General features: G+C 39.9%; 2 protein-coding genes across 3 annotated transcripts in view; one reads left to right on the top strand and one right to left on the bottom strand.

Annotated features, from left to right (window-relative positions):
• The first annotated feature begins 1,807 nt into the window (after positions 1 to 1,807).
• Positions 1,808 to 6,864, top strand: kiaa0040 (KIAA0040 ortholog). The gene is made up of 2 exons (XM_085378439.1): positions 1,808 to 1,906; positions 4,896 to 6,864. Exon 2 carries the CDS (start codon positions 5,426 to 5,428, stop codon positions 5,756 to 5,758), a length of 333 nt encoding a protein of 110 aa, XP_085234565.1. The 5' UTR covers positions 1,808 to 1,906; positions 4,896 to 5,425; the 3' UTR covers positions 5,759 to 6,864.
• Positions 6,865 to 16,603: 9,739 nt separating this feature from the next.
• tnn (tenascin N) overlaps positions 16,604 to 22,699 on the bottom strand; it is a 46,594-nt gene continuing 40,498 nt past the window's right edge. For both annotated transcript variants that reach the window (XM_085376990.1, XM_085376989.1), the window contains 7 exons: positions 21,302 to 21,432; positions 20,677 to 20,815; positions 20,431 to 20,582; positions 19,823 to 19,919; positions 19,537 to 19,701; positions 18,878 to 19,041; positions 16,604 to 17,071 (listed from right to left, as the gene is read on the bottom strand). In XM_085376990.1, coding sequence (XP_085233116.1) covers positions 16,922 to 17,071; positions 18,878 to 19,041; positions 19,537 to 19,701; positions 19,823 to 19,919; positions 20,431 to 20,582; positions 20,677 to 20,815; positions 21,302 to 21,432 — 998 coding nt within the window. In that variant the 3' untranslated portion in view covers positions 16,604 to 16,921. The remainder of the gene's footprint in view (positions 17,072 to 18,877; positions 19,042 to 19,536; positions 19,702 to 19,822; positions 19,920 to 20,430; positions 20,583 to 20,676; positions 20,816 to 21,301; positions 21,433 to 22,699) is intronic.

Here is a 22,699-nt window from a genome sequence, read left to right on the forward strand (position 1 = left end):
GCTGTTTTTTTCCATTATTCGAAAAGGCAAATTGTTACATCCGACACCTTTCAGATTGTTTCTTGTGTCGTCTCAAGGTTGAGAAGCAGATCCAACAGCACACATAAAATCTAGGTTAATACAACCCTGCAGGTTTAAAAGTGTGCCTGTGCAAAAGAGTAGATCTAAGCAAAAGAAAAGGCGGCTCCTGCGCGCAGGTGTTTGAAGCAGCAATCAAAAGCAGCAAATGGAATACACAGAGAAATCATTTTCATACAAACTACTGTAAAGAAGGATTTCCATCAAGAGAAGTGCTGCTGCACTCAGGTCATTAATCAACGCTTGCTCGAGGTGACTGCACACTGTATTGCCTCAACAGCAGCCGGGATAGAGTCTCACTGTGCAGCACTGCATGCCCTGGCAATCAGACGGCACCCTCTGTGGTGGTATGTGTGTGTGTGTGTGTGTGTGTGTGTGTGTGTGTGTGTGTGTGTGTGTGTGTGTGTGTGTGTGTGTGTGTGTGTGTGTGTGTGTGTGTGTGTGTGAATGCCTGGTTGCTATTTGTCTGAAATGGCTCAGGCAAACCTGCAGACACGGTGAGGCTTGTCTCATAGGTTTTCACGTAACCATGTCTCATAGCTACAAAAGAGCCCACTTCCTTCTTCAGGCAGTCTGAAACCTGTCAGGAGGCATGATTTTAAAAAAAAGAAGCAGATTATCAGATGAAATCATCCCATCTACATACACCATGAGCAGTGAATAAAAGAGCGGCGACTCATCTGGTCTCATCATGTTTCAGATAAAGGACACAGACATCTTTTGCATCTAGCTATCTATATATTTAACTTTTTGATTTCTTCCACAACTACTGCTTCTTAAGAGGGTGGTAAAAGTTAAGTTCCTTTCCTTTCTGTTCATGACCAGGCTCTGCACACATTAGACACTCTTTGAACTAATTCTCCTTATATAATGTGTGCTTATATATTTTTGCATGTATATAAGCACACATCATATAATATATGAATGCACAGGACCTACAGTTTGCATGTCAAAGTAAAACAACCCTCTGATCAGAATAGTGAACAGAGTTTTCTTTAATGTCAGCTGAACCCTTTTTTTTTTTCTTGATTCTTACTTGAATAAAAATCGTGTTTTGCTTGACTGAACTGAAAGGGCATCGACCACAATGCCACAGGCATAAAAAGTGGGTTTCTGTGTGTGTGTGTGTGTGTGCACTTCACATGACCTCCTTCTTTCATATCTTTCTTGTCTTGCTCATACCTCTGTCACTGTATTTACAGCACACACAAACGTAGGCTCGCGCAGTTTTTGTTCCCCCTTTTTATTCCTGTTTCGGGGCCCACAGATGGGTGGAGCGGTGTTTGTTCAAGCAGTCATTTAGTGCTATTATGCAAAATGTTTCAACCTTGCGTGCAACTTCCGCTGTAGTTGCAAGGTTTTCAGATGAGTGCATGCATGGAGGCCTTATTGTGGAGGGATTCAGCTTTTAATACGGCATTCCTGTGACTTCATATCAGACTTTTTAACTTCATTTATCTGACTTTCCATCTTTCTGCCTGACGTCATTTAGTGAGGGTAAAGTAAAGCAACCACAACTCTTGAGCACAGTGTGTAGGAAACATGTAAGCACAGACAGAGGGCCCATTCTTATACAAAGTGGGCAGGGTGCAGTGACGCTGTGACCAAAACACACACTTACACAGAGAGGAGGAGGAGGAGGAGGAAAAGGAGGAGGATGAAACAAGGGTAGCGAGGGAAACAGGAACAGAAAGTGACGATGTCAGAGTGAGGGGGACCAGACCAGAGCTGAAGCCAGATGCCAAAACAGAACCAACAGAAGTTAGAGCAGCTAACTGGATTAGACAAGACGCGAGACCTGACCTGCTACTTCACAAGTGCCTGCGGGGTAAGGTTCTGCTTTCAATGAGATCTTAACTGCCACTGAATACTTTGATACTGCTGTGGCTTAAGTTGGTATTTGCTGATGTTTCTTGTTGTTTGATTAAACTCAGGTAAAATTGCTGCTTTTGGGACAATCTTCATTCTTCATCCAAAAAAAAAAAGAAGCTTGGTTTTGGCTGGGGTTAGATTAGATTTCAGCCAAAAGCGTCTGTAATACACTCTCGTCTCCTTAAAACAAACCATCCCACTCAAACGTCTGTTTCTAAGAACTTTCACTTTGTCCCTCACTTTAGTTTTAAAGGGCTGACTAACTTACTGATGATGTTTACTAGCTTCATCTGGCTGCCCCCTCCCTTTTCTTACTGGCAGTGTGACCTCCACTTTGCTCATTTCATTCCAGTTAGGACTGAGCTGACACATCTGACATGTAATGGGCTTGTGCACTTGCTTTTGTTCACTGTCAAGCATATCTGCGGGCCTGTTGCTACGACAGCAAAACAGCTGCACTTTGAGATCAAACACAGATCATGTTTTCTGCAGAAAAAAAAATCTAGAGGTTTAGCTGTTTACTGGTTCTTGACTCAGGTCAAAACAAACACACCCTAGCGCTGTGAATTAATGCTGACTGATGAGCGAACTGCTCTGACTCGGTGCTCGGGGCAAGTCATTAAAGATTCCTGCCATGCCTTCTGTCGCAACTTTGTCTTTTAGGTCACGCGTGTTCCTTAAAAAAGCAGCAGGGGCTAACTGTGTGCAATCATAACATTTTTTCTCAGCCCCTTCCTGGCTTTGTGTGGCCCAGAAAGGGCCTTTTCCTGTGTACGAATGCCTCAAGAAGAAGACAAAGTCATGAGAAAGTGAAACAGCCGGTGAGTCTCTGAAAGAATGTTGTCATGAGTGAGACTCATTTTAATTTATTTTTAGTAAAAATAAAGCTACAATCTATTTAAAATAGCCATTAAGTTAGGAACAAGTACCGGTCATCTCACAGTACTGCACAGAAACGGCCTGCTGAGAACGAAACAACAGTGGCAATCAGTTTGTTGTTACTTCTCTTACTGGATTAATTCCCTTAGCACGTTGATGAAATGACACGTAGATCATAAAGCATTGTATTTCTTCTGCTAGTGTTTCAACTATAGTTCACCCGTGTATAAACGCATCTCAAAGTGGGCTCTTTGTTCCTGGCCAGAGGCTATAATTATCATAACACTCAGTGACTTGTCCATTCTATTTAATGACTTTCCTACTGATTCATTGTGAGTCACTTGTTTTCTACCGGCTAGATCACACCTCCGTGCTTCACTCCCGATCTCTGTCCCTCTCCGACAAACTTATTGCTCATGCAGCGGCTCTGGCTCGCCGCGGTGGCAGAGTTTTCATAATGGCGGGATGATCAGAGCGTGCACAGAGGTGCTGCAGCTCAGCCAAGCTCATCACAACAACATGTACCTGCAGCCAATAATCAGGAAAGATGTGGCAGCGACGCCATCGCTCTCAGGAATATGCGCGGGTTTCCATGTCGCCTGCAGGCAGCCTTTGTTCCAAACGTGGTGCACATTTTTGAAATAAGGCACAATCCTGTGCACAGCTTTTATGTGCTGCTGCTATATGGAGATGAATATTTGGTGGAGTTATTAAACCATCGCAGCAGAACGAGATAACGACGCACGCTGCCCTTGTTTTTCTTCTCATCAGAGGAGCACTGAGTGGCATTAAAATCACTGTCAGTCTGTGCACTGTGTGCATTTTACTTCATTAGTCGACCCAAATTTCCCCACTTCAGCAAAATCTAGATTATTTTTTTCTTAAATTTGCCGGTGACCTCATTTGCTTCTATTTTTTTTATGAACAAACCAAAACTGCACAAACTAACACGAAGAGTCTTTAATAACCCAAAAAGAAATGAAGCACAGTTTCTCATGCGGTGGTTTGGATCACTTCTATTTTCTGAAATGGGATTGCTCTTTCTGATCTCTCACTTAAACATTTCAGGTGCTACTTAGCTTTAAGTGCTTAGCTTCCTGTTGAGCAAATGAACAGGAGGGAAGTTAGCGGGCTGTCTGTGGGTAAACTAATTTCACACATGAGGCACAACGCACGGTGGAAGCCGTGCCTATTTGCTCTCCACTTGCAGGTGCATCTTCATCTCTCTTTCTCTGCATACGAAGCAACCGAATGTGAGATGAAAATCTTTTTCCTTCCTGCGAACAGAATACAAAGAAGCCCTGTAGCCGAAAGCTACAGAGACTCTGTGGAGCGTACTTGAGTCAAATGGTGTCTGAAAAACTATAGATGTTTAACAGCATTTAAATAAAAATGTTGCCTCAAGGCTTCAGGCTTAATCAAATAGCTTTTTAGTCTCAGAGTAAGGAACAATATGACTTTTATTTCCATGTAGGACTGACAATTGAAGTTCCTTACATCAAGGATTCCTATTTGGCGGTGGTTTTATTTGAGGCCAGCATAAAATTGTTAAATTCAGACATTTAGGAATACTTAGGCCACATTCCATCCATGAGACCTGTATATTCATGAGCCTCCTATAGCAGATCTTTCTCTGGCCTACCTTTCTCCCACTTCGCTTCTTTTTTTTTTTCTGACACTGTCACGTTCTCCATCTCAGCGGGATTCTTAGGAAGATTGGTTACCTCTGTCTCGGTCTCACCTTCCCTCAGACACAATCTCCCTCCATTTCTTCCACTCCTTCTTACTCTCTCTCTCTGTTCGCCGCTGTCTTCCTCAGTGGGACTCTTAGAGAGAGAGAGTTGCCCTGAATCATGAATGCCCCTCTGCAATATTAATGAAGGGAAAGCTGAAAAAAATCCGAAGCTGACATTGACAAGATGGGGGGTGGGGTGCAGGAGTAGAGATGTTAAAGACAGAGGCAGAAAGATAGATTGGGAGGCAGGGAAAGAGTGAGGGAGACCGGTTGTCTGCCTGGACCCAAATTTTCTTTTCATGTTAACCTTCTTTTTTTTTTTTTTTTGCAGATACATCCACATTAAGTCACTTCTCTACAGCTCGTCAGACTGAAAGTTAAAGGGGAGGAGGACAAGAGGAAACTCGAGAAAACAATTACTGGAATGTCGACCTGGATAAAGAAACTTCCGCTTTCCTCGAGATCAGAATCCTCATATTGAAAGCCTTCTCTAACCAAGTGACCTCTTGGTTTTGTGGATTTGTTTAAATGGGCTTTGGCCTTCTCCAAAGGAGCACTTTAAAGCAGAAAGCATCAGTGGTGTTTGCTTCTGGTGTTTTCATTTAACACACAGAGCACAGCCCTCGTTGGATGGACGAGAGTCTCAGGGAAACGATTTCATTTTGGGCAGTTTTTTAACCTTAATCCAAACACCCAAAGGGCTCAGAGGGACATTATATTTTTTATCATTTTAGTACCCCAGCATCCTAACATGCACATTTGCTGTCTCACAACTATTTCAACTCTCTAAAGGATTTAGCAAAACTTTTCCAACAGTGAGATAGTCTCATTTAAAGGGCTTACACGCCGGTATCCTAAGCCATGGATGGGAAAACTGACAGCATTCAGGATTTTTTCAACCAACTGTGGCACTTTGCTTCAGAAAAACACAACCAGGGGGCCTATAACACAGTCTGCCTGGTGGTCCTCCTGACGCTTCCCCTGCTTGTTCTCCTCACAATGGTGGTGGTGTGCTGTCACTGCTGTTGCTGTCGTCATGCCAACAGCTGCTGTTGTTGTTCCTGCGGCGACGCCGTGTCGTCTTCAAGGTCAGAAACAAAGAAGAAAAAAAATTCTGCCAATACCGAAGACTTGTGGATCTCGGTCAAGCCGGGGCCGATGACGCCCGACCGGGTCGCTCTGGCCATGGAGTAAATATCCCTTCTTTGACCTGAGACTGCTGACGAGTTTATGGAAAGGAGCTGATGGAGCATCCCGAAAAGCATAAACCGTGGATGCTCTTGGACTCTGCTGAGCTGATAACCAAACAAAAAGGATGAACTTCACCTAGTAGCGGGCACAGATGTGGTTGAAATATGTAAAGAGTGTATATATCGTTGTCACTTTTCATTCATAAGATGTCGTGCGGTGGTTTTATGACAATGTTTACAGCATTTTTATGAGCATTTTTTTTAGTGTTTGGTACATAAAGGAAGAAATATGAAGACAGAAGCACATATATAACTGCAAGTGTGTGTGTGTGTGTGTGTGTGTAAGAGAAGCACAGTGTTATTGAGAGCACTTTGTTCTTAGAGCTCCCATGTGAAATTCACTGCGTGTGTATTTTGGAGAGAGAGCCAATTTAGGGTCTGCCAGTGCTCAGAAAGCTGCATTACTCACATTCAGGCTGCAATGCAGACTGTGGTTGACTCTCAATTTCTAAATCAAAAGGCACTGACAATCTAAAAAGCTGAAATCACTGCCTACAGAAAGAAACTTTCTTCATTACGACATTTTTCCCCCCGTTTGTTGAAGATGTTACAGCATTGTCACAGGAGTGGAACTTCACTTTCATCAGGCTTTTTTCTGTGTTTTTTTTAATTACACTATTCAGGGCCAAATAAGCATTAAATAAAAGACAATTTGTAAAAGATAAAGTGAGACCCTCCCCACCAAAAGACAAACAAACAACACCGGAAACTAGAAACTAGATACTCATACCAATGGAGGTGTTAGCAATGATGACTAGCCATGTATTTATGGAAATTTTGAACATTTATTCCTCTAAAACGTATGAATATGACTGAAAGAGGTGGCGTAAGTTGGTTTAGAGCAGATCCATATGCACTTTTAATATTCTGTTTTGAAGTCATCACACAGAAAATTTGGAAGGAGGACCAACAACACACTTAGCCCCAATGCCTAACCCCAAATGCGATCTCCTGCCTTTTACCCTCGTATCTGGGGGCGTTGGGGCTTAAGAGGTCAAACTGGCATTAAGTTTGTTTGTAATCACTTTTGGCTAACTTCCTAGCACGGATGTGGACAATTTCAGATTGTCAAAAGTGCGTTTAATTAAAACAAACAAATCTCTGTCTAAGCATACATCTTTGCATATTTCGTCATGCTGAGAGCTTCCCCTACACTTGTGATTGTGCCTTATAACTGCAAAATCCATTTCACGTGGATTTCTTTAAAAAGTTTGATGAGTGCTTACATGGATACTGCTGGTAAACATTATTTGCCAGCAGTATTTTATTGCCATTCTGTTGAGATACAAACATAATGCTGATTAATTGGATCAAGTCCTCACTATTCACGTGTATACAACGTTTTTAGAAACGGGTTAGAACAGTATTCAAAGTATTTTTTTGTTTTAGCTTAATTAAATTCACATACTTTTCAAAAGTTCCAGTAAAAAGAAACTGAAATAATCAAACGTTTTGGGCTTCTAGTGGATTGTGCCTGAAGGCTTCTTGTTTTGAAAGTGTACGACATCTCAAGGCCCAATTAAGCAAAAACGTCTCAGCAGTATCATCATCTTTATGCATTAGCTTATTTTGGCACTAAGTTGATCTTCTTGCTCAAGTGCTGCTGGGAAAACCGGCCCCACTCATTTCATTACGGCTCAGACAGATATGTCCCCATGTGGAAATCTGGGTTTGTCTCTTCTGCTTTATGTTCACAGAGAGAAACTATACGTGTTGAGTTTAATATGAAAGCTTGCCTTGCAAAACACAGGCAACGTATGATGACTAATAATTGCAAGAGTGAGACGTTTAACAAGAAAACACACTGCCATGTTCGGGGGTTTTTGCCGAACACGTCATCGTGGTTTGTGTTTGTCAAAGTAAAATTTACAGTTTTTACTGGTTATTAAATGCTGACTGTGGCAGGCTTCTTACAACATAAATAAAAATGTAAAATGATGTTAAAGACTGAAAAAAATTAAAGGAATAGTTTGACCTGTTCAGAGTTATTCTTACTACTTTTACTTTCTCTGTGAGAGGTACGTGATTCAGCTTCATGTCTGCATGCTAAATATACACCTGCTGTCGGCAGCTGGTTAGCTTTTCTTATTACAAAGACAAAGAGAAAACAGCTTGTCTGGCTCTGTGCAAAGGTAAGACAGTAATTACTAAAGTAGTGATCAGTAATTGTGAAACAAGAATTCACAGGTTACTTGGTTTTTTATGTGGTAACCTATTCTTGTTGACCAGAAGAGACTTTTAGAGGTACAAGTTGAGTAGTAACTTCCTGTTTTCTGTCATTTGCTAACCTCTCCTAGTATTTTAAACTGAAAGGATATTGAAGCTTAATCCAAGGATATCCCCTTAAATACCAGAATATGAGTCACACATTCAGTAAGATCCATAAACAAATATAAGCACTGATTCTAGAGACTGGAATCGGGGTGAAAATGTAAACTGTATGTCCAGCATGGATGCTACTGTGATGCTCCCTGTTGGTGTGAGGACTTCCAGAGTTCTCAATATGCTCAGTTAATGAAGGAGTTAATGAAGCTGTAGCTGTCTCATGAGGTGGTATGAGTCAGTGACCACTCCGGATATTTTTCCACTGTAAACTTTAATCAGTCCAAGCACACAATACACATAATGGTCAATCCCGTCACGTACTGTTCCAAATGGATTAGCCCACACAGCGGTGGCTCATAACAGACAAATGGTGCAGAGTGATCATTTAGCCAAATGATCTACAGAAGCTAAGAGGCAAATATATTTGTTTACACTTGCGTCTAGACAAAATGCAGGGATGCTAGCGTTCTGCTAATTTCCTTAATTTGCTAGCAGTTGATAGGCAACATGATAATTTCATCAATCAAGAATTTATAATAAAACTGAATTCCCCATTTTCCAACAATAACCTGACAATCTAGAAATGCAGCTATCTCAAAAATATACATGCATGTTAAAGAAGCAGCTGGTTGTGGTAATGGTGACTCTCGAGGAGGCTTTTGCTGAAGATTTCTAATGCTGCTCACTTGATACAGAGAATCCATGCGGTCAATGTTCCCAGCACTTGCTAAAAGATATTTCTCCACAACTGAAACACTTTAAAAACCAAAAAATTGAATTGTATCGACATAAAGAAAGTATGTTCTCTTTAAGTTCTGCTAAAGGTTTTATATAAATGGAAATCATAAAAAATAATCTGGTTATATAGTTAACAAAAATGCAGAAGCAAGGTGTGAAAAACAACAACTTGACGTAGTCGTTGTCGAAATCGTGTGACTTTCTCAATTTCGCACATTGTTGTTGAGGATTTTTGTCCCACTCTTCTTTACAATGTTGCTTCAGTTCACTGAGGTTTCCTGGCCTCAGTGCAACACCTCATCTTTCCTTTTTCAGCCATTTTCCTGTAGATTTGCTTCTGTTCTTCTGTTAATTTTCTTGTTGCATGACCCAGTTTCAACATATTTTGGTTTACAGAGTTCAGTTACTGCAAGGTGTGCAGGTCCTGTGGCTGCAAAACAAACCAAAATCATCACCATCACAAATGCTTTACAGTTCACGAGATGATTGTTGTGATATGCTGTTTCAGTTTTCACCAAGTGTGGTTTGGTCTCATCTGTCCAAAGGACATTTTATAGAAATCTTGTGGTTTATTCAGATGCAGTGTAGTAGACTGCCATGCTATTTATCGAGAGAAGAGGCTTTCTTCTAGCAACCTCTCCAAATTAAGCCATACTTTTAGTTTTTTTCTAATTGAGTCTGAGGTGTAGCTCTTGGAGTTTTAGCTGTTTCTCTTAGTGTGGCACAGTCTGGGGTGAATTTGATGGGGTATCCACACTGGGAACACTATCTTGAATGTTTTCCACTGAATAGTCTTTCTCACAGTAGAACAATGGACTTCAGATAATCTGGAAATGGACCTATAACCCTTTCCAGAATCACAGGCAGCAACAATTGCTTTAATAAGATCACCTGTATGGTTCAGACCTGTAAAACTGACACAAATGCAGATTTCATAGATGTGGCCACACTTGCTGGTCATCAATTAATCAAGTAATCAACTGAGTGTCCCACACTGTCCCGATATATAAAACCTTAGAATTAAAAGAGGGTGTACTTTCTTTTTACCATGACTGTATATACTCATCCGTTCTATCAAAAACACAACAAACATGTTGCCCACATTATTTTTCTTTGTGCTCCAGCTTCATTGTGTCTCATTTTGAACGGTCCCCTCATAAAAACAAGTTCACATATTCAAATCTCCCCTTTTCTCTTTCAGCATATTTTAATGACCCGGCAGGCAGAAGAGCGCAGTTATCACAGACTGTATGTAAAAAACTAGCATATGGCTTCCAGATTCCCAGATCCCAAAAAATGATGACAGTGAGAAAGTGCCTTAAAACTGAGTTTATGGTCTCATTTAATTTAAAGTCTTATCTAATACAACATGATGTGTATTTTCTAATGTTGGTCACCATCAGTGGAACATATGAGCATGTAGTGTCCCTTCATTTAAAAGTTAGTTTACCCTCAGGCTTCAAATGGTCACAAAATGATGGTAAATATGGATAGAGGCTTCAGAATGGCCACAGTTGTTGTATTAAGGTTTCTTTTGTATTTTCTACAGTTTAGTATATTGCACTGCTTTCCTGCTTGGTTATGAAGGTACACCAGGAATTCTATATTTAACAGGGTGCTAATGCTAACAAGCAAAAAATCGACATCTCTGTATTCACTGACAGAGCTGAGCTTTGAGTTATCAGTAAGGTTAGAATAGTCACTGCAGAAAAAAATATGATTATGGTTGGTTATGACAGATGGTAAGCTTTTCATAATACAAAGACAAAGATAAGATATAATTACTAACATTGTAATCAGTCAAATCAGTTCTTGTGAAACAGGAATTCACAAATTGGCGGGTCTGTGGTAATCTATTCTTGTCGACCAAAAGAGACTTTTAGAGGTACTACGTGCTTTTTTTTAAAATTTGGTCGCTGGTTTAGTAGTTATGTCTCGTTTTCTGTTATTTGCCTTGGGTCGTACTTTAAACTGAAAGCATATTAAAGGTTAATCCATGGTTTTCCCGTTAAATACTAGCGTAAAGACACACATGCAGTAAGATCCAAAGATTAATTTTATCACTGTGGCAAATATAGAAAGAAAATACATGTTTATGGTTTTTATTGAACTTTTTCACACTCTAATCATATTTTAAATTCATTCCCGCTCATTTGCCTGCCGATTAAATTGTTTACAGGACAGCCATGGGTAACATATTCCAAATATGGCTTGCTGTTTTTTTTCACGTCTCTGTACTATAAATATATATATATTAAGCTCGAGTGTCTGATAACACTTTATTTCCGCTCATGTCCACACATCCATGCCTTTTTCTTCAACACTTGTTAGGCAGAGACTTGACCTCCGTCACTTTAAACAGATGATAATTTATTTTCAAAGCACTGTTTAAATTAGCTGCAGGAGTTGGGGGAGGGGAAATAACACATAGTGTATATTGTCTTCAGTTCTCTGAGATCAGAGGAAATGGAGGTGAGAGTATTTGTCATCTGTTTCAGCGTCAGATCTACCCTTGTGGATAGCTTCCTGCAAGATCGCACTATGTTGTTGTTTTTTTCCACCCGTCTAATTATGCATGACATTGTTTACTTAAGACATGTTTGCATTATTCCACAGTTAAAAAAGTGCTGATGTGATTCTTTTTGTTTTAATTATGTGCATGACTGAGTTTTGTTGGTTGCTCTGCATGCATAATTTATCGTGATATATAGAGAGACAATGATAAAGCATATAAAAACAGTATGGGAGATGACAGGGACAGAAATAAAGTATTTTCCTAGCTTTGTGGGATCTCATTTTTCTATTTCTAATTTAAATTGAAGTTAACGGAGCCTTTAGGTTTTGACACGAAGTCATTATGTTTTCGTTTGCACAGGCGTCTTCATTCAGTGTGGCTGCCAGGACAATATGCTTACAAAAATTCACTGTGTATACAAGCAATGCGTTTACTTGGAGCACATATGCATGCCAATGAAAACGAAGTTGCTGATCGCTTTTGCAGCGTGTCAACACACCGCGCTTGAAGAGACCACAGGAAGTATGATGGACTGTGAAATGTGAGGATAAAATAAACATAGACTATGATCCCTGCTGTGGGGCATAAACATAGAATATGACGCCTGCCGTGAATGATTCCATACTGCAAAGTTTTCTATTACACAACAGGACCATCCACCGTTACTGCGACAAATTGCAGCAAAAAGTCAACTAAAAGCTGGACCATTGTTTAGTTAGGTATGAACTGCAATCAAAGAAAACGGAAAGCTGCTGAAGCAAAGCAATTAATAAGCACTTCTGCCCGCAGTGATCCTCGTGAACATATAATTTTCATCATTGATTTGAAAGCCGTAGCTAAGAAATCTTTGATGCACATAATCTGTTTGGCTCGAGGAGCAATTCGTGTTTGACAAAAGACGTGCACTTTGTACAGATTAGTTACGTCTCACGGATCCGGATTTTTGGTGTTGTCAGAGTATTACCATAACTTGAATCTCAACATGTAAACATGCTCTTTTAAAGCCTGAGGTATCGTTGGGTACTATCTTTGACAACTTGCTACAGAGATGTGAAAATATATTAAGAAATAAGGCACCGCACATTCTGCCAGGAGGTGTAACCACTTTGTTGACAACTAACTGTATGCTTTGCCAAGGCAAAAAGAAACACAAAAATTGCAGTGATGACAGGTTTTTAGCATTTCAAGCGAGCACTTCATCTGAGTATTTGGATGTAACTCATAACACATTCGTGCAAATAATATGTGAAGTTTGTCATAAATGTAAATGGTAACACTTGAGAGATTAGGATATACACTCACTGGTCACTTTGTTAGGTTCAACTTAAAGCACGTGTCTAATCAGCCAATCACATGAAAGCAACTCAATGCACTCGGTCAACATGAAGAACCTGATGAAGGTCAAAATTGAGCATCAGACTATGGAAGGAAGGTGTAGGGACACTTCCAATAGACCACGTTCAAAAATGTTCCCGGTTTCCAAAACAAATGCTTCTAGTTGAATTATGACTTGATTGTTTTATTTATTACAAACTAAAATAAACATGAACATTCCAAAAAATAAGATATTTATCCAGAACAACATGTGTACACGGTAAGAAAACCACAAGACTCCTAACCTCTACGTCCAAGCTCCTCCTCTTCCTAAACCACACATGCTGCCATTGCACTTACATGCTTGAAGTGATGGGCACCTCTTTTAGATCCTAAACAGTGACATTTCATTATCTTATGTGAACATAACTTAAATGTTCAAATGTATTAAACCTGAAATGATTAATTATGTAACTAATCTTTGAATCATAAACCAAACATGAACTTAATCATTCATAGACTGGTGCCTACAGAAGGTTATTTAAATAATGTTAATCTTGGCATTGTTGGTGGTGGTGAATAGCCCAAAAAAGACAAAATATCCAGTGAGCAGAAGTTGCTGAGTGAAAGTAGCTTTCTGAATCTTTCTGGAGAGTGACCAGACTGCTTTGAGCAGATAGCAAGGCAACAGTAACTTAAATAAACAGTTATTGTAACTAAGGTATGTAAAAGAGCATCACTGAATGCTTAACATGTCAAAGCTTGGAGCAGATGGAAGGAGACCATAATGGGCGCCACTCGTGTCAGCTAAGAACAGGAAACTCGTGCTATAGTTCATACATGAAAGCATGGATCCATCATGCCTGGTACCAAGGGTTTGGTTGTTAGTAAGAGAATGCTTAATGATTCAAAAAGAGTCAATCAAGGCTCTGAGGGTTTATAGATCCCTGGTTGATAATGAGCTTTAAATAAACATTCAGTTTCCCTAGAAAGAAAGAAAGAAAGAAAGAAAGAAAGAATCCACAGTGTTGCAGAAATGAGTCAATGGAAATTGTTAGTGTTCCCGTGTGCTGTGTGACAGTGGCTATCTTGAATTTCAAATGTCTTCTGTTTTGCAGTTTCTCTCTCTTTCCATGAACTGCTCACACTCCACCCCTTTAAACAAACACCCACTTGTTACCACGGTACCAGGTTCTCTCATGGAAAAAATACATCACACTGAACCCAAGGCATAAGTGTCAAAATTCAGACAAATGTGTATGTCAGCAACCTTATACTGTACTATATATATGCACAAACGTAGAAGGGAGAGGCAGAAAGAGAGAGACAAACAGGGCAAAGTGTGTTTTCTCTCCTCTCTGTTTATCCTGGCACTGAGCAAACCACTTGCCCCGTAAAGCAATGGCAGGAACCAATCTCCTTAAAGTAATTTGCAATCACTGTGCCTGAAAAGGCCTCTCGCATCAATGAGCTTTTGTGAGACCTTTCATTTCAAAGTTGATATGAATTGCTATTCTAGAAATATTTGCTGGCAAACTCTTATTTGGTTTTGATGAATAAACACTTGGGGGAAAAAACCCCAAGACATTTTTCACTTACTCATTCCAAAAGTGTTCCATTGTTGTTTGAACAGATTATATCTTATTTCAGTATCTTTTTGTCTTTAAATGGCGTGATGACCTTTTTATATCCTTTCCGTACACCCTCAGCAGCTTGATAAAAACAGCTCCTGCGCAGAGAGCCAGTGGCTGCTTCTGTCTGCAGATTATGAGATAGAGAATTGGGAAACTGCTCTGAGACCAGACAGCAAACAATCATCAGTTCCTGCAAATGTAGTTGCTCAACTCAGTATGATGAAAGCGTGGTGTGGTACCAAAGAAAGAACAGCTGAGTTTCACAGGTCAGAGTCACGCCGTAACATATTCATGTCTGACTGAGAGGTTTTATTTATGTCTTATTGATAAAAATTAAGCATCAATACAAGGAAAACAGGTGAGTGATAAGCACTGAACATCCATCCATCCATTCTCTGCAGGGTTGGCCTTCCTATTGCTTTCAGAACTGTCCTAATTCTTCATGGCACAGATTCAAGGTGGTGGAAGCAATTTTCAGAGATTTTGGTCCATATTGACATGACATGCATCACACATTTGCTGCAGATTTGTTGGTTGCACATCCATGATGTGAATCTCCTGCTCCACAACTTCCCAAAGGTGCTCAGTCAGACTGAGATCTGTTGACTGTGGAGGCCGTTTGAGTAAAGTGAACTAATTCTCACATTCAAGAAAACAGTTTGAGGTTATTTGAGCTTTGTGACATTGTGTGCTTCTCTGCTGAAAGGAACTATCAGAAGATGGGTATGCTGTGAAGCTTTTTCAGACCATTCCATATAAACCCCAGAGGTGGTTGTGTGGGAAACTCCCATTAGGTTAGCAGTTTCTGAACACTTAGACCAGCTCATCTTGGACCAACAACCATGCCACGATCAGAGTCACCTACATCAACCTTTTCTTCCTTATTCTTATGCTCGACTTCAGAATTAACATGTTAAATGCATTGAATGGCTGTGTGATTAGCTCATTAGATATTAAAAAACAGTTGAATGGGTGTATCTAGTCAGTTGCTCGGTGCCTGTATTTCCCCAAATTAACATGAATAATTTATTGTAAAAAATACAAATTAGCTGAAGACAAGATTTGTCTCCAGAAAGTCCTTTAATGGAGCACTTCAGGTCCAATGAACAGGCAAAAATATAATTAAATAAAAATGAAAAGAACTAATAAGTCCATTACTATGCATATATACGTAGACAAATCTATAAGACAAAGTTAAAGAAGCATGCATCAGCATTTACTGCTTCAATATGTCTGCATAAAACTTAATGTAGCTTCTAGTGTGGCTGCAGATTTTTGGGGGGTTGCTATGTATCTTCTTACAGCAGTGAAACACCCAAATATACTGAATAACTATAACATTTTGTCTGGCTTTTCCACGGTAACATATTCAGTTTTCAAAGCAACTCATTAAAATCTGCAAAGCAAAAAAAGGTTTAGTACTACTTGCTTTCCTATATCCCATAAGGCCATCGCTATATTGAGATGAGAAAAACAAACAAGATTTTCACATATAAAAAATGTTTTAGTTTTATTCCCTGAATGATTGCATTAATATGAAAGAGCAGCTATAATGTCAGCTTGAGAATACAATTAGTAAATAAAATATGGATAAACAGGTTTTTACTTCCTCATTTCTGACCTTCAAAGCTGATCCTAAGGATTAGCTGGAAGTTAAAAAAAAATCACAATAACTTTTAGGGGAAAGTAATGTGTGAGAGTCACTGACTGCAAATCAAATAACTTCTGGCAGATTAGGAGAAAAGTTGATTGATGTGCTCAGTCCTTGTCACCTAAACCAAGTTTGTAATATAAATGTGTAAAAAAAGAAGAAAAAAAGAGAAAAAAGTAATCAAGTAAAGTCAAAGTCAAAGACGTATTAATAACTTCTGTCAGCTTTCCAGATTGAAAAACTAGAGTATGGTCATTATGCTCCCGAGGATGGGGCAAACAAACTTCATTCCTATTGACATTTGATAAAGGCACGTCACATTGATGGATATTAGCTGTCTCGGTCATCTGAATGTAAAGCAGGAGCACTTTGGCGTCTCTAGACAGCCATCCGTTGTTACTGACGGCCTTGTCCCACACAAACTGATGTGATGTGACAGTGTTAGAAGCACAGTGGCAGTTTAATGCGACGAAGCCAGCTGGCTTCACAATCAATAAACAGGGTGCTAACTTTAATAGTCTACACCTGATCCACGAAAAAACCCAACAACAGACAAGCTATTTTTGTTTTCTACCATGCACTCAATTTCTTTGGAGGATGTGAAATAAGCAAATATAACACAAGCAATATAAACAGGTTCAAGTTTGAGTGATAAACAAAACCAATTAATGTCAAAAAAAGTCAAAGGACGTTTGTCATTTGCCACTTTCTTGCAGTCACAGTAAATCTTTGAATTTCTATGAACAGATATTAAGGTATTCGTTTTTCTAAAAGGTGTACATATTGTCCAAGATTTGAGACACACAGAGAGGGAGACCAGTAGGTATTCTAGTCTAGAGTATTAAAACATGCATGTGTACATATGTACAGAAACACCAAAAGCTTGTGTGATGTCAGGCTGATGGGGCTGATGTGGTCACAGGCGCTCTTCTATTTCTTTTGGAGTTTTGTGTTTCTGCTTTTCTCCCTAGCCGCCAGCGATCGCCTCTTCCTGCTGGACAGGGCTCCCACAGGTCGGATCTTCATCTCAGAGAAGTCGAGGGATGTCAGGTGGCCCTTCCACGGTTCCCAGTTCACCCCCTGACAGCAAAAACAGCAGATTGAGAGAGAAGCTGATTGGGGCAAAGTAGGGAAGAGGAAAAATGCCGTATGTTTAGACAGGAGAGTCGTAATGAAAGGGGGAGACAGCGAGCGGAGAGATCGAGTCGCGAAAGAGGCAAGTGGCATGACAGGCAGGCGGAATGACATGCAGTAATAAATACCTACCGCTGCTTCATTTCATGTGAGTACAAACTTGTTTTGACTGTTATTGCATTTTGCCGACAAACATTGCAGGAGACATCTGCAACGGCAATATTATGGATGAAATCTCGACAAGAGCAGAGAAATCCCCTGGCATTTCCTTCGGTATCAGTCTTCCTTAGACATAATAACTGTTGTTGTTACCCGAGCAGCCTGGTAAAAACACTTATGGTTTATAGCTGGTGTGAGAAATGTGTTTTCTTATCACTTCTGATGGATGTTGGCCATTTCTGCTTCACCTCAACAATCCAAAACAAGTAGAAGTGGGCTGGGGTGAAGCTGTCTTTGATTGCTGACCAGGGAGCAGCCTCCCAGAAAGCTTTTTTTTTTTAGCTTCTTTTTGTTCTTGTTGTTTCCATATAAGATGCTTAGTAAAGATCCTAAATAACAGGGATGTGTTTTTCCTTCACAGCAGTTAGTTGCGGTACTTGTGTGTTGTTTTAAATCCTAACAGACAATGTTGTAATATATACTGTGAAAAATGGTTAGAAAGGCAACTAAAAATGCATCTGATCTTCAAAATGGAAATGGAAAATGGATTGCATTCAAAGAGCTCTTTTCCAATAGTTTTGGCTGCTCAAAGTACTTTTACACCACAAGCTGCATTCACCTATTCGCACAGTGCCCACTAATACAGATTTATGGATTTATCGCGGGTCACAGCTGGACAGTAACTATGAAATTACATATTTTCAGACTGAAGAGGACTGATAAATAAAAAGAGTAAAAAAGATTTTTGAAATCCAAAAGTTTTCTTCAGTATAGTAAAACTCCTAAACTGTTTAGGAGGCAAGCTTTCAGTAATGTTTGCCATAAACATAAAAATGTAATGGTAGAGATGGACTGATGGGACTTGTCCAGAAAACCCATGTTGTTAACTGGTCACGGTCTTAGGGTAATTACAGTGTTAATACAAGTCTATTATGATTCCACCAACTGGTGAAGCGGTATGGTATAACGATCATACAGTAAAAGTGTGACTTAATGCAGAGCTTAGATTTTATGTTGCCCATCTGGACAAATGGAGCACAAAAGATAAAGGTGCTAGATTTTGTACAGCAGATGAGCAGTATCTTCAATCATGACCTTAAGAAATATGAGTCCAACAAAGAATATATGCAGGCCCTGAGAGATGAATCTGGCCCGAACATCAACATTACTGAAGCGGTGTTGGATCATCTTGACATAGAATGGAACAAAAGGAAGAAACATCCAGAGAAGAGCGTTGAATGATCTTCAAAAACACCCAGAAAACTATTTCTGAAGGCTACTTAAAGAAATGATAAAAACGATTTCTTGAATAAAGGTGTTCAGATCAAATATTAATTTTCAAGCTCATTAGCAATGCACTAGCTGTTTCTGCATGTATGAATGTTTGCACATTTCAATAAATCACTGCACATATTTCCCATTTTCATTAAAGAAATATAAAGAAATGAGTCTCAAGACATTTGCACAATACTGTTGATTTAAATATGCGTGTGTGTGTTTTTGTGTATGCTATCCAGAAAACTAGAAAATCAACACTGAGTCCAATAAACCAGAGTTTGCTGCTGCTGAGGTGCTACAGTCTCATTCACTTACCATGCTGTGCCTGGTTTCACCCCATTTGCCGTTAAGGTTGGCCAGGTGGCAGTTTTTGTACCACCAGGCGCCACGGTGACTCAGAGCACAGTTGGTCAGGGCAATGTCATTATCTGAATCAATGGTAGTCCAGGGGAGGCCTTGGTGGTAGGTCATGGCATCACCTGGGGATCATCGAGAAAATTAGGATTGCACCGTTATTACCGTAAGATGGAAGAAATTGAATATAATGCCAAACTCAGGGTGATTCAGTTCTGTAGCACATGTTGTTTCAGCACACTGAGTTATATGTAGACACAGCATAGCTCTCGCTGTGTGTGTCTGTGTCTGCCTGGCTTCAAAGCCCACTTAAGCCTTGCTTTCATCCCTATATAGATACTGTCTATAAGTGACTGAATGTAAGTTTCTGAAACAAATATCCCACCTACTGTTGGGTACATTTCTTTCTCAGCATCCTACAGCATGACCGGTGGGGTGCCTCCCGCTTGAAACCCTTCTATTTTCTGACCCTGTCTGTTTCATTGCTATTTTCGCCATCCCCTTTTGGCTATAACTCATTCCATTTAAGTGCCACAGAGAATATAATTCTTGAAGGCTGTTTGATTTGTCTGAACAGCCTCAGCCTTTTATGTTGCCTATAGTTAAGGAGGAAGAGTCACCTGCTGTCCCACTGTATTTGCCAATGGTGAGCTTGAACTTCTGCTTGACTGGTGCAATCTTAAAGTTGTCGTATACAGCATACGCTCTCTCTGAGCCCACACCCAAATCAAACCTCAGCTCATACTGAGTAGGAGTGTTGGTAAGCTCGTATATTTTATCGAGACCTGAGGGAAAACACAAGCAGAGAATTTCAAGAACACACTAGACATTCCTCTAATGCTCAAATGTGCATGTTTATGCCTGTCTGCAGAAAAGCCCTCTTTCCCAAAACACTGAAGTGCTCACCAATCCAGAACTCCTCGGTTAAGTTGCCAAAACCTGCAATGTACTGCCTCCAGCGTTTCATAAAGTCCAGCTTGCCAATGTTACGGCGCTGAAGCACCTAAAAGTGGAAAGCACTCAAAGTGTTACACAAACATTTCAAATGGTTTGTTCTAACTATTTAGTGCTATCATTAGGGAGCTGAGCCCAATCGATACTGGATTTCCAGATTTGATGCAGAAAATACGTCTTGGAGTCTAATAAATTTTTATACACATAACCAGCATTGGGTCAGTTTGTTCACCACTGTTTCTTTGTTATTCAAAGCGAGACTAATACAGGTTGCCAGCATTGACCAGCCAATAAACTGATCAGCCTTTATTAGGGATTCCTTTGATTTAGCGTTGCAGCTTCAAACAGGCATGGAGCTAAAAATCTAAACTGAATCAGGTGAGACCATTTTAGTCCCATGGCCCATTCAGACTCCAAAAGAAATGAATCCACTTCCCATAATACAACCCAGGAGCAAATAAGTGACACGCACATGCCAGTGTTCATGTAGTCACTCTCATTGTTAGACAAAAGTTCCACACCGTGAGCTTCTTTATTGATATCATATCAAAAATTCCTACCAGCCAGCCGCCTCCATCAGTGTCCATGTCGCAGTAAGCTTCTATAGGTTTGGAGCGGTCATTGTTAATATAGACTGTATAGACACCATTCCTCTTATTGCCGTTCTTCATGATCTGAACACAGTCCATGGGGAATGGGTGCAGGAGACTAACTGGTGACGGGGATGTTGTGAGAAGATTATTAGAGTTTTTTTCATACCGATGATTTTTAACAGAGTACGAGATGTTAAGTGACGTGGCACAAACCTGTTTTGAAGATGGTTTCTACCACCTTGCTCCTCTTGTTGCCCCTGTAGGCAATAATAGTGACAATGTACCTCTTCCCCATCTCAAGACTTGATGCAGCAAAGCTGCTCTCACCGGCTACAAGCTGCTTTTCAACAGTCTGATGAAAACATATAACAGAACACTGAATATAATAGCATCACATTATGGATTTAACATTTCGGACTAAACAGAAAAGTAAATTGTGTTAGGTTTAATTACTTAGATCTCAATTTTAAAAAGACAGCAAACAGCAACAAAAGAAGCTGATTACTACCAGGTTTGCTTTGTTTATTGCCACAAGAGGTCAGTGTTCTACAGAGATTAAGATTAACAAGCACCTTTATCCCCAGTCAATTTCCCAAATGTCATTTAAATGACTGAGACTAGGAGAACATGTTGCCCAGAGATTCTGCTTATAACCAGTACAGAATAAGAGGAATCATCCTTCATCCTTCACCTTTAGGTCTTGTTTTTTTTGCTGCTAAAGTTACACAAGAAGTGAAAACAACATAATATGTGAGAAATTGTGCGTTTGAATATTATAAGTGTGAATACCGTGCTCTATGGTGCAAACTCATCGGTGCTAATCATTATGGCGACTTACCTCCGTGTTTCCCTCTTCATCCCTGTAGGTGAGGATGTAACCCTCAATGTCAGCCAGAGGAGGAGTCCAAGTTAAAGAAGCAGAGTCCAGCGTCACATCTACAGCCCTCAGATCCTTGGGAGAATCAATGTCTGGTGGGTATGAGTGCAAATCAAAGTGGATTACAGCTCAGCAGTCATTTAGTCATTAATGCATTTGATAATATCATGTTTTCATTTGGTAAATAAACGTGTGCTCCATTTACAAGCCTTTAGCCCAAAAATTTAAACTGTGAAGAACAAATTAATGATTTCTATGAACAATAGGTACTTTTACATGATTTTTACTGATAATGTTAATCATTCGTCTGTCTATTATTTTCCTCTGTGAACCTAAAATGTAGAGCTTTTGATTCAGGCCGATTAAATTGGCAATTTAGATTTTCAGACTTTCTCCACATGAAGCACAACACAAGATATGACAACCATCTACCTGCACAGTTACAATTTGCCTGTGCAGATAAGCTAATACTTGTGCTTTCTCATTTAAATGCTTTGGGAGTTTGACCTGAAGCAGAAGCTGAGATAATTTGTCTGACACCGAGATGCCTGTTAGAGCAGTTGGAGCTTTAACCTCCCATGGATCAAGAAATTAGGGGAAGTCTATGCCACCATAAGGTGCAAAATCATCCCAAACCATTTTCTGTTTGTATTAAAAAAATTACTTCTTTTTTTTTTGTAAATAAAAGGGCAAAACAGCGTGAAGAGTGACATTTTGAGCAGCACCTTGGGTATCATAAGGAGAATGAAACGCTCCTGACAAATCTGTGAAACAGTTTGGTTCGAGACAGCTTTAAATGACATAATAATGGTGCTTTTTACTAGGTCCAATAAAGTCACAAATATAATAACATGTTCCTTTATGTGTCCCAGATGATATCGTTTGACACAGTAACGCTCCTGTTTGAACACAGCACCACACTGGCCTTCTGCCCGCTGACGAGTTACGACGAGAAAAGTTTATCATCCAAAACTCGGTCATTTTCTGCCTAATTGAAAAAGACCCAGCTTTCACTCAGTGCTCCCAGATGATTTTACAGATCATCTGTGAATCACAAAGATGCCCCTGTTGTAACACGATCACCACGTGCTGCTGCTTTTTACTTCAAACTAACCTCTGAGGCCCGCCATGTGACCTGACCTCCCAGGCCTCTGGGAATCATATTCCAGTCAGAGAGGTGGTCTTCGATACTTTAGAGGTTCCAAACAAACAAATATTGACTCTGTGATTGCATGTTAGTTCATTTAAAAATCTCCAGCTATACTTAATCTTTGATCCCTCTCAATACCAAGCTATGCCAAGAAGTACAACTTATACTGTTTGTCATCAGAAAGAAATGTAAAAAGATTTCTAGTCAAC

Source organism: Diplotaxodon limnothrissa, linkage group LG18, assembly GCF_057381915.1.
Source record: "Diplotaxodon limnothrissa isolate DT_005_m linkage group LG18, D_limnothrissa_male_GT1.1, whole genome shotgun sequence".
In the NCBI taxonomy this organism is placed as follows: domain Eukaryota; kingdom Metazoa; phylum Chordata; class Actinopteri; order Cichliformes; family Cichlidae; genus Diplotaxodon; species Diplotaxodon limnothrissa.

Excerpts from the sequence above, each read along its gene's own strand:
- kiaa0040 (XM_085378439.1), top strand. The coding sequence starts at position 5,426 with ATGGATGGGAAAACTGACAGCATTCAGGATTTTTTCAACCAACTGTGG.